Here is a 12,984-nt window from a genome sequence, read left to right as displayed (position 1 = left end):
GCCACAAATAAAGGAAAGCATCACTCACAGCCTAAGTCCACTTGGTGTTCTTAGGTTTCAGCTCTTATCTTGCCATACATACATAAGGCAATGATTCTCGAGGAATGTTGGGGCTCCATCAACCCTCCCCTCAGGTCAGTGCCCATAGGTCATGCCCAGTTATGGAAACTTAGATTGTTGAACTAACTTTGTGATAGGGAGTTGGGACTTAGTCTCTGGCAAGTGCATCTGGACTGTAAATTACCAAAACATGCTTTGATCACTGATGGAAGACTTGCAGTCTTGACTCCTGTGCGTTAATGTTAGTGTTCAAGCAATCAGTGTTTTTTTCAGTTCAACAAAGAGCAACAAACCTCTTACATTGATAATGAGCTTAGACTGGTTCTTTATTTGATGATAAAACACCAGGTAAGTCTTAGGCTCTTATCTTGTCAAAATATTTTTGGCATTAGCAATTGCCAGTACACTTAGATGCAGAGAGAGTGTACATGTATAGTGCATACTGAGGTGAAGACAATGTTTGCCAGGGGGTGTTGGTGGGCACAGCCACCCATAATACTCCCCTTTCACAGTGCCCAAAGGCACACCCAGTCTCGGCAATTTAGATTGTTGAATAAATTGTGTAATGTGGAATTGGGGACTTTGTCTCTGGTGAGTGCATCTGTACTGTAAAGAATTACTGGAATGAAGAAAATATGTTGTGACTAATGATATGCGGAGAGCAAGATTGGTTTAAGGTCCTGGGGGCAGAAACCCTGATAGGAAAATATGGCGATAGGACTGGAGTCTAGGGATGAAATCTCTGGGTTAGGAATGTTTTTGGTTCACACTCCAATGTTTGTGTATAACCCAGGATTGACTGGAGCACAAAGGACTAGGAACTTTCATTTTATCATTTCCAATTGAAAATAACAAAAAGATCATTCATATTTCAGTGTGAATAAATGAGACCAGGAATAATAATTGCAAGGTTGAATGGCTGTGTTAGTTAAACCCCTCAAACTGGGCCCCAGTATTTAAAAAAGGAGAGAAATAGTAAGGTAAAAAGGTAAAAAGTAAGGTAAAATATGAAGGAAATGAAATAGTATGTATATATGTATTTATGTGGATTGGTTGCAATCACTGATGGGGACTGCCCTCCCCCAACCCCAGTGGAGAATGACTGCTGGTCACATTTAGGGATACGCACTAACTTGTGAAAGATAAGTTTCATCCTGCTACACGCATGCACACTTATTCATTCATTCATTCATTCATTCACTTACCCAACTCACCCACTCACTCACTCCCTTATTCACTCGCCCACTCACTCACCCACTCACTCACCCACTCACTCACCCACTCACTCACTCCACTCACTCACTCACTCACTCACTCACTCACTCACTCACTCACTCACTCACCCACTCACCCACTCACTCACTCACTCACTCACTCACTCACTCACTCACTCACTCACTCACTCACTCACTCACTCACCCACTCACTCACTCACTCACTCACTCACTCACTCACTCACTCACTAACTCACTCACTCACTCACTCACAAACTCATGCAATCACTCTCACACACTCACTCATTCACTCACTCACTCACTCACTCACTCACTCACTCACTCACTCACTCACTCACTCACTCACTCATCCACTCACTCACCCACTCACTCACTCACTCACTCACCCACTCACTCACTCACCCACTCACTCACTCACCCAATCACTCACTCACTCACTCACTCACTCACCCACTCACTCACTCACTCACCCACTCACTCACCCACTCACTCACTCACTCACTCACTCACTCACTCACTCACTCACTCACACACACACTCACTCACCCACTCACTCACCCACTCACTCACCCACTCACTCACCCACTCACTCACTCACTCACTCACTCCCTCCCTCCCTCCCTCCCTCCCTCCCTCCCTCCCTCCAACTCGCTCACCCACTTACTCACTCACCCACTCACTCACTCACTCACTCACTCACTCACTCACTCACTCACTCACTCACTCACTCACTCACTCACTCACTCACTCACACAGACACACACACACACACACACACACACACACACACACACACACACACACACACACACACACACACACACACACACACACACACATGAAGATTTATGTACATATGTATGTATGTATAGTTATCATAACAATTTTTTCAAAATCTGATTTTTCTGCAGGTGGGTCAAGTGACCGTGGTCGAGATGGAGGTGCAGGCTCTTCAGGGTCACTGGCCAAAAAATCTAAGCCTGGATTTAGCGGCAGCGGAGCCAGTGTTCGTTCAGGAATTCCAAAGCAAAGTACCGGTGACATGGTCAACCTGCTCAGTGAAGAATGGGAAAATGTGGCAGCTGAGGTGAACTTTCATGGTTATTTGTTTGTAGTATTTTGTTTATAATGACAGCTAACCTGATGGCCCTATATAACAAAAAAAGCACACCATGTCCATTGGCTCAGTAAGTGCTTCGTTGTCAAGGTGTCAGTCAATTATTAGTCCTACCTCTCTTAGCTATTTACCCTCTTCCTTGATTTTTTAATTTGATTTTCTTACGTTATTAGTATTTTAACCCTTTCCCGACGGTAGTATTCATAGTGGCCAGGGCCCCACTGCCGGGGGCATATATCGTCACCCTAGCAAGCGCGACCGCTCATGCCAAATACCAGCATCCCTTGCCATTTCTTCGTAATACTACGAGCATATGTTGTATTTTCAGTTATATTATTTTCTAAAGTCTCTATTTGCCATATTTCCTGGTAAATCAAGACTGAAGGATATTTTTGTTGTTATATAGACTCCATAGTAAAATGGTGAAATAATTGGGTGACTCCTTGATCACTGAGTACATGTGGAGCCATTTCTGTACAACAAAATGCACAAAAAAATACAGTATTGGGTTGGGTTAAGAAGGATCCTGATTGGTTTACTAATTTTTATATTTGTTGTTTATGCAACTTTATAAAGAATTGGAGTTAATGAATTTGTTGAATTTTTCCAGGTTGACCCCAATGATTTGATACCCTTTATTGAAGCTGGGGAAGAATATGGTGACAACTCAGAGCCGTACTTGTGTGGTGCAGTCAAGACTCTAAGAGCGCAGAGGACTAAGCCTGACAATTTATTGTGCTTTTCTCTCATGTACTTGGCCAAAGTAAAGCCACATCTCTTCAGTCGTTCAGAAATGGTCACTGAAGCTTTTAGTTCCCTCCTGAAGAGAGATCATTCAATGACCTACAAGGGCAAAGGGAATGCAGCTGTCTCTGTCCTAGCTGCTAATATCTTGCTGGCTGCATACCAAGATGAAAAGTCCTGGCCTGACATATTTGTGCGTGTGTACATTGAGGACTCCTTGGGAGAACGCATATGGGTTGATCATGAAGACTGTAAGGGCTTTGTGGATAACATAGCGACAGCTTTCAGAAACAAAGATGCCTCCAAAAAAGTCTCCTGTACCCTGACCTCGGCATGGGCAGCAGGCAGGACTGTCCCTCTCCCCCTGTATCAGGGGGATCTGGAGGTGCTGACTCAGGTGATGGAGACTCAGAACTTTCTCTGGAATGTAAGGAAAGTCTAGATGTTAATGTCACTAATCGCTATGCAGGCATAATGTCAGAAGTAGAGGAAATGGTTATGGAGGCTGTGCAGCATCAGTTAGGTGTGCGGCATCAAAATCCAGATGCTGTCGCACGAAATTCTATCAGGTTTTTATCATCTGTGTGTGGTATTTTAGAGGTTAGAAGGCAAGTTGCACAGAGGCTGGAAATGTGGTTACAAAGCCCTAAATTACAGAGACCAGCTACAGAACTCCTAATGTCCCTGTGTTTAAACTGTAACACACATTCCCAGTTGGATATAGAGTGTATAAGCCACATAATAAGGATCAGGTTGAAGCACAAGCCCCTCATAAACCAATACATGTCTTGCCTACGAGAGCTTCTTGCAGCTCATCCGGATAACATTCCTTCAGTGATGAAACACACATTATACAATGAGCTGTCACAGGCAAGAAATCCAAGCAATATGTCCATACTCTCTGTTATCTTCCAGTTTGCTCCTGAACATGCAGCAATCATTTTAGCAGAAGAGTTCCAAGAACTCTTATGTAACAGGGAAGATTTTTTGCGTGCTTTGAGAGCATTGCTACGAGAGATAGTCAGGGCTCTGAGACATGACATGCAATTTCAGAAGTTCTGTCAGGGACTCATGAAAGAACGCAAGGATCCAACATTTCGTGACACTTTTGAGTTCAAAGAAAGGATGTTTCATAGTACAACAGATCTGATTGTTCTCACCATCTTTGTGGCCATTTCTCCTCAAGTTCGAGAGAGTGCCACACAAATGTACCGTGGTGAGCACAGAGATCCTGAAATTGTGAGACGATACCAGGAAATGGTGGCCTCCATCCAGCGTGATGCCATTCACTGGATGTATCGGGTTGTTCCAAAGTGTTACAACCCAAGCAAAGAAGAGTATACAAGGTGCTTGCACAAATTGCTGATGTTTGAACAGGCAGAAGTTTATTTCATAAAAGACAACTGGCCTACTGAAAATGACCGTCCACTGTATTTTCGCTTAACTTCAGATATTCCAGTGAAACAAGAAACTTTGACAAGGTTGCTGATGATTGCAGTCATGAAAGATCAGTGGATCAAATCACAGGATCTGATAGAATTAGTTGACAAGTTAATCAAAAGAGCTGCATCCCTCTCCAGTGATGATATGGAAGTTTTGAGAATTGATGATACAAAGGTGATAGAGCTAATCTTCAATCTTTGCCCTTACATTCCTCCAGAGAATTCTCCACTACCCCAGGGCTATAGACCTCCAAAAACAGCAATTGCAAATTTGTACTGGAAATCATGGATGATGCTCTTACTTATAACTGCACACAATCCCACTGTGTTTGGGCTTCTTGCATGGGAATCATACCCAACACTGCGTACACTGATGGAAATGTGCATAACAAACTCTTTCGTTTTTCCTCCTCCAACACTAGCAGCAGGGGAGAAAGGAGAAGAAATGACCAATCAAGAATTACATCTGTGTGCCCTTGAAAGACAACAAATCCTTGACTTTGAGTCTCACTTGGCACAGAAAACCATCACAGAACAAAACAGTTTGCTATTGAGTCAACTAATAACCATGGATCCTACAGGACCTGCAAGAAAACCCCCTCCTATTGTCTTGGATCAACTGAAGGCACTTAATGCTTCACATAAGATTGGACACCTCTTGTGCCGAAGTCGCAATCCAGACTTTTTGGTTGATATAATTCAGCGTCAGGGTGCCTCTCAAAGCATGCCATGGTTGGCAGAGTTGGTCCAGAGTAGTGAGGGAGCTTTCTCTGTACTTCCTGTCCAGTGTCTGTGTGAGTTCCTCCTCAGTGAAACTGGAACAGGGAGTGGAGGGGGAGATGGAGCTGCAAGACATCACCAGTTGTTACAACATTTGCGGTCACTGTTACGGGCTCCTCGCCAGGAAGATGGAGTGAGTGTTGAGATTCTAGACTACTTTCTACGACGCCTTAGTTCCCAGCAGGCCACAGCTCGCATGCAGGCAGTACGAGGGCTCCAGTTGGTTGTGGCTCCACTGGGAGACCCAATGGAGGTAGATGGGGAGTCTCATACTCCACATGCTTGGCTTCTCCAACACTTGCCAAATCTTCCTGGGTTTGACCTGGTTCAAGGTGTGGCAAGTCAAGCTCTCCGTGCAGCTTGTCAGATTGAAACAGACCCACATGCAGTGAGTGCATATATACGGTTCTTGGCAGTGCACACAAGAGACGATCCTCTCCAAGACCAGGCAGAGTTGGTGCAGGATATGGCACAGTTAATTGTTGAGCGTTGTACAATGATTTCAGCCATTTTGCCAGTGCCTGAGAGACCCAACCAACCCTTCCAGCATGCTCACAATACTCTCAAAGCCCTTCTAATTATATTTATCAACTATATGAGAGGTGTGCGACTACCTCCAAGAGAGTCTTTCACATGGTCAGAAAGTCAGGATCAGGTGCGCGTTCAGTGGGCATCTGGGGAACAAGCTGTTATGCACATACTTGTCGTTCATGCCATGGTCATCCTTCTCACTCATGGACCTGACAACAGTCCTGAACTTTTCCATGAGTTGCTGACAACATGGTTCCCAGAGCAAGAGGAAATGCCTCAAGCTTTCCTGGTAGACACATCAGAAGAGGCTCTATTATTACCAGACTGGCTGAAGCTGAAAATGATTAGGTCAACTGTTCCACAGCTTGTTGATGCAGCTCTAAAGGTAATCTGATTGTTATAATGAATGCCAGTAATTAGTCAATGTGTAAAAATCAAATAATTTGTATTTATCATAGAAATAGGGAGAGTTAGAGATGCTTTAAAACTGGCACATTGAGAGATGTCAGAAAAGAAAAAAAGAGAATTAATGTTTTTTTTTTTTCAGGGCACATTGAGAGATGTCAGAAAAGAAAAAAAGAGAATTAATGTTTGTTTTTTTTCAGGACTTGGAACCATCACAATTAGTGCTATTTATTCAGTCATTTGGAATACCTGTTGCCAGCATGACCAAATTACTTTGTGCCTTGGATGTTGCTGTGAACACCAATGAGGAAGCTGTGGCAGCTGCTGTCTTGGATAAGAGCCATAAAACATATATGGCACAACTTGTTGAGGCAAGTATTTTATGGTTTTAAGAAAATTCTCTTTTTCCAAACATGATTTAAGACTTTAAGGGTGTTTAGACAAAATGTATTACCATGTACTTTAGCTTTCTTATTAACCCATTCAATCCAGTTGCTTCACAGCAGTCACATGGCCCAAAATACAGGCATTAGGCTTACATGTACGGCTACTCAGACAGGTGCACGGCTTGTAGGCTGGGTGCACATGAACACTTGTGTGTGGTAACATGACTCCACCCCCCCCCCCCTTTGCAATGTTATTTTCCCTTTTTATGGACAAGTGTTTAAATTTTTTTCCACATTTTCCAGTCCACATTTGTCATTTGATTTGCTTTATCCAGGTGGTAATAGACTGTTTTCTTTGCACAGACTCCATATCGCTTCTCTAGGTATTCCATAACTCTGTACAAGAATAATAACACTAAGTAACACTTTTTTTTTTCATACTATATAATTTTTTGTAATACAACCTATGCCGGCAATGAAGGCAGCCAAGAATAGAATGCTGAGCATGGAAATAGTGTGTCCCTCCCAGTCTCTTCTTGTCATGGCTCAGGACACTACATTCCACATGTGTTTGTCAATGGAAATAATGCAGAACCCCATATCTAAATGCCAAATGAGTCTAATCACCCTCCAAGGTTTATTCACTTGTGGCGAGTCTTTCCCATCACTCTGACCTTCAGTTGATATAATCACAACTGCAAGCTTGCATCACCGTGGCCCACAGCCAAATTCTCCGTTCACATCACCCACACCTGAGTATTATGAAATTTCCTGCTGTCTCATTTGATGTGATCATGAAGGTTTTGCATGAACTTATCTTAACCCAAGGTCGCTGGGAAAATGCCGTGCTCATTTTTTTTGTTAAATATCTCTGCACATAGATAGCTCTGCAGGTGCTTAGTCACAAAGGAGTCAATTATTAGATCTTGTGACCTTACCTGATTTCACCTTTCCTTGAATTGGCAGTTTGAAACTTTTTTTTTTACTAATGCTATGAATATCGATAGTGTTATATTTATTATAAATATTTTAATTACTATAATGTTATAGACATTAGCAATATAAGACAGCATAAAATATTTTTAAAAATCAAGGAAAAGAGTAAACAGGCATGACAGGTAATACTTGTAATTGGCTCATTGGTGACACAGTACAAGTGTAGCCATCTATGTGTAAAATCAATTAATAAAGTAAACTCACAGATGGCATTGGGTTAACCTAAGAATGAATGCCCTGACAAGGGCATATTTTATGAGCTTTTATGGCTTTGAAAGGATTATTTTTTTCAAGCTACAGTCTTCGTAAGTCAGCCTAAAGTTTGTCTCAGTTCCTCCTTTGAAAAGTAGTAATTGGCTTGTTCAGCATCAAAGACAGATGAGGAAAAACATTGTCCCTCACATTTCTAATTTGTATCTTGTGTGATAATTGTGATATTAACTTACATGGCTAGTATGCTCCAGTTTTATCCATGTTATCAAACATACCAGAGGGATATTTGCTATTGGGAAATGAATGTTGGAACCCCCTATATTCTTTTGTGAATTTTTGGTAATTTGTTTGCATGCAAATTCAGATTTCTTTGTTTGGTTGTTGAGAAAGAAAAATATGTTGTCATGTATTTTAAAGTATGTTATCAGTGTTATATTATCATCATCATCAGTTTTGGTATTGGTATTCTCCCTATCATATTATATTATTATTACTACTACTATAACTTATATTTATATATTTTTTTTATTTTTGATTATTTAACTGATATGAATTATTGTTATTGATTTTTGTTATTATATTGTTAAAGATACTATCTTATTATTATTGTTATACTTATCATCATACAGCATCACATCATATATCATCATTCATCATCATCATATATTGATTTATTTTATTGTTGTTATTGAGATTATGTATTATGTATTATTAGTTGTTAATTTATTGTTATTGTTATTATTGATATTATTATATTATTATGTTATTTAATTATATTATTATTATTATTATTATTATTATTATTATTATTATTATTTATTATTGTATTGTGATATTATTATTATTATTATTATATTATTATTATATTATTATTATTATTATTTATTATTATTATTATTATTGATTATTATTAAATTGTAAATTATTATATTATTATTATTATTATTATTTATTATTATTATTTTTATCATTATTATTATTATTATTATTATTATTATTATTATTATTATTATTGCTATTATTATAATGTCCATATTAATGCTCAGGATTTTTATTCAGAATATTCAAAAGGAATTATTATAAACTTGGTATGAATGGTGTTTTTATTAACACATACATACATTATCAAGTGATTTTATTAGACTCCTCTCAGATGGATTGCTTGGACAATATAAAATATAAAAGTATTCTTCACTCACTAAGGATTTGATAACAGATGACCAAGGCATGTGATCGTAGATTTTAAATACCTATAAAATTTACATTTAAGCTCTCACTATTGATAAAATTTAATGTATTCCAGGTCTCACAGTTATTGCATACAGAATTAAGCAAGAATGAGGTGCAGTCATTTGTGCTACAGTGTTTCACCAACGACCTTCTTCACAGAGAACACAAAAAACAGGTATGTCGCTGTCTTTTCATGTAGTTATTTCAACTAAAAGTAGCAAAAGGATTAAAAAATATATATTTCACATTTTATAGCTTTAATGTTGTGAAAAGGATGGCTTTCATAATGAAATTACTTGCATAGGTTCAAGATACAATGAGGGTACTACAGAGACACTTCAGCCGTGAGATAAGCAGGCAAGATCCTGAAGGACCATATATCAACGAGTTCCTGAATAGTCTTACAGCTATTGTGCAGTCTCCGGTAAGATAACTTTCACGCTTTCCCATTTTATCTTAATAATATGCATATGAACATATTGAGAGATACATATATGTATGCACAAACAAAATTATATACATTTGTATTTCTTTGAGCTAAAATCAGTTTCAGCAGACTTTTCCTTTCTTCCAGAAGCATGCACCTAGTTTTGTTGCTGGATTACATGATCACTACATCCATTCAGCGTCCTTATTCCGTATGTTGCGCAATCTGCACAACAAGAAAGGTTGCGAGAAACTGTATGCTCTCACATGCCAGTTAGTTGCCTTTATCCTTCAGATGGCTCCAGAAAGAAAGTCTCCCTTAACCAATGTTCTTAACACCTTTAACACTGAAGAATTCCCAGGCAAGAAGATTAAGAAAAAGGAGCCAGAAGTTGAAGTTGATGTATCTTCTACTCAAGCAGTTCTGATGCACCTAGCTAGCATAGAACCAAGCCAACTGGAAAAGGAAATATGCCGTGTTGTTGGTTGTGCCATGAAAGGAGGGAAAATGGCACCTGTAGTGGGAGCCATGTCACAGCTTTTATTGTCAGGAATGACAGTAAAGCAAGGCAAGGAGGTTCAAGGAGGGCCAAGTGCACCTACCGCTTTACTTCTAGACTGGCTACAAGTTCTTGACCCAGAGCTTGAAAAGGGGTCTGATCAACTCCAACAAATTCTCCTCTTCAAAAAGCGTCCTGGTAATGATCACAAAGAAGGAGGATACAGTCAAGCTTATCTCCTGGCTGCATTTACGCACCAAGCAAGATGGGACACTCTGGAACACTGTGTTCGTGCTCTTTTGCGTGTGCACAATCCTGTTCTAGACGCTGCTGCTGTGTTAAGCTTTGTTTGGGCTGTACTGCATGTACCCAAGCTGTGGCAAGGTAGGGAACGCAGAACACCACGACATGCCCCTCAAGAAACACTTTTATCATTCAGTACATCAGAAGTGGTACACATAGCTCAGTATATGATCACAGAATGTCAGAGTTCTTTGGATGGAGGACGTGGCACATTACCTCTTGAGACACATCTGCCTTTACTTCTACATAGTATTGATAATTCAGTGTCTGCCATTCAGGCCTTGGCTGAACACTTGGCTGAGATATCTCTGGATGAGATATCTCAGGGTACTGGTCCATGTCAGCAGGCAGCAGGACACTTATTATATCACCTATATCTCAGATTGCCAAAGATTATTTCTTACATTCCAGCAGGAACAATGACAAAAATTGTATCTGCTGGGGCATCTGGTGGCAGAGCTCAAGAAAGTGGAGCAGATGTGGCTCTGCATACACTTCTTACTATGTTAGCTGCACCACATCCAGGTAGAGATTTTCGCAGGCGTATGTCTGATCTTGAAGCAGCTGTACGCAAACAAGCAGCAGCACATCCTTTAATTGTTCTTCGGCATTTGCCTCTATTAGCTGCTTCACTCAAAGGGACAAATCATCTCCAGCTAACAGCATTGAGAGCAAGCAACTATCTTGAACTATTCTCCATGGTCTTGGGTGTTTTAGAACTTTTACAACCTCTTCTGTTTGCTCCACAGCATCATGATGCTCTCATTCCCACACTGGACAGCTTCATGGCCTTATTTAAAGCTCATGGTAGAATGCATGAGCTAGAACACCTGCTAGTTCGTTTTTCACACCTCTTAATGGAATGGGTTGGGTGTCAGGGAGGACCTGCAGGAACCTACTTGTGTACACATTCTAATCTTCTTGCAACACTCCAAATGCATTATCCAGACATTGCTGCTGTTCGATCATTAGCTGCTATAGCTGCAGCACGTGGCATGGATCAGCCAAAAGAGTCTTCCATGACACAGCAGTCAGGTGTTGAATTTGGTCAGACGTCAGGAGGGTCACAGGGTCCTTTGCCTCCACCTTGGGTCATGGGTCAAGTTGGAGATTTACAAAGTCGACTTGAGTCTTCAACTTTACCTGAGGAACAACTTGACATTCTGAAGAAAGTCAGTGATCTGCCTGATCGTTGGGTCAATGCTGCTCTCCCTTCATTCACGCATACATTTTGTGAGGGCATTGTAAGCACACATAAAGAGGTCAGGCTATTTTGCTGGGATTTACTTTCTCGATTATTACACCAGCGACCTGCTCTTGGAGGACGAGTTGGGCAAGCAGTTTTGGCTGCTCTAAAGTGTGAAGACTCTGCAGTTGTGGAAACTGCCCTAGAACATTTGCCAGAAGTAATCCTCCTCCTCCATAATCAAGCACCAGATCTCCTAAGTGCAGCATTCATATCTACACTTACAGCATCATCTAATATCACAGCTTCACTTAGTGAGGCTCTGACATTGCTGCATCTTCACACAGGGTCCTAATGGGTGCAGCCTCTTACCTGTTGTTTTCATATAATAAAGATTTTCAGTGTTTGTGTTTTTTTTTTTATTTAATCTTTCCTAAAAGTGTTAGATTATTTTATGTTCATTAGATTAGAAGTTTAGATTTTTAACCCCCCAATCCCTTGCCTGTTGTTGTCATGGGGGGGCTTAGGAGGCGGAGACTGGGACCCAATGATGGGGAACTCCCCAACCTTGGGACTCAGCCCTCGACTCAACTAATTTTGCATGGTCTTTTTTTCCTTCCCACTTTTCGTTTCTGTCCCTTCACCAAACCCTTCTGCTATCCACCTCCTAAGGTGTGAGAGCCGTGCTGAAAGGATGAAAGGCTGACTTTGTGCCAGTCCTGAACGGCCTGAGGGAGCCATGGGCACGGTATTCCCCTGATTTAGTTACCTAGCCCTTACCCCTCAAGGGGACCCTGAGGGGTGGACTGTTTTTATCCCCAACATAACACAGGCTTACCATGGCCAGTAATGAAAACATATCCCCACTATTAGGGGCAAGCCTCAAATAGCTCCAACGATGTAAACCCACCCGATTCCCTGACCCCAGGCTCTCCTTTGACCACGGCTCTGAACACTGCAAAACTACCCCCTCATCAATGCCTACTAGTACAGTAGCCAACAATCAACCCTTAAGGAACATTTCCACTCTTCCAGCATGCTCAACTTCAACACCTCTATCCCCACAACCTCCAAAATCAACCACCCCATCCTCCCTTATTAATACCTTACAGCCTTATTGCCCACCTCTCCATAACACTACCTCCCTCAACACTACTCCATCTTCGTCATGCCCCCGCCCTTCTACTACCCCTATCTCTACCACTATTGAATACTCTCTTTAGCGGAGCCAAATGGGACCGATTTTTCGTGATCCCTCCCACAGCTCCCTACTCTTGACAACACCCTTCTCTTCCAACAATGTCTCCAAAAACAAGTAGGTAAAGTCTCTTTCCGTAGCCGACCCGACCGCTCCTGTCTTGTCACAGTAACATCCGAAAACCAAGCTATAGCATTAACAAAACTAACAGACCTATATGGTAACCCATCCT

At 41.0% G+C, this 12,984-nt stretch overlaps 1 protein-coding gene across 1 annotated transcript in view; it reads left to right on the top strand.

Annotated features, from left to right (window-relative positions):
- The window catches only part of LOC119599175 (integrator complex subunit 1-like), a 12,708-nt gene extending 748 nt beyond the window's left edge, over positions 1-11,960 (top strand). Inside the window, 8 exon segments of the mRNA XM_037948926.1 lie at positions 2,207-2,382; positions 3,023-3,451; positions 3,454-6,294; positions 6,515-6,685; positions 6,807-6,884; positions 9,180-9,314; positions 9,444-9,563; positions 9,714-11,960. Coding sequence (XP_037804854.1) covers positions 2,207-2,382; positions 3,023-3,451; positions 3,454-6,294; positions 6,515-6,685; positions 6,807-6,884; positions 9,180-9,314; positions 9,444-9,563; positions 9,714-11,909 — 6,146 coding nt within the window. The 3' untranslated portion in view covers positions 11,910-11,960.
- Positions 11,961-12,984: the final 1,024 nt, after the last annotated feature.

This window comes from Penaeus monodon, chromosome 42 (assembly GCF_015228065.2).
Source record: "Penaeus monodon isolate SGIC_2016 chromosome 42, NSTDA_Pmon_1, whole genome shotgun sequence".
Classification (NCBI taxonomy): Eukaryota; Metazoa; Arthropoda; class Malacostraca; order Decapoda; family Penaeidae; genus Penaeus; species Penaeus monodon.
Note: the sequence above shows the minus strand (reverse complement) of the source record. Positions and strands in the feature narration are given on the sequence as shown.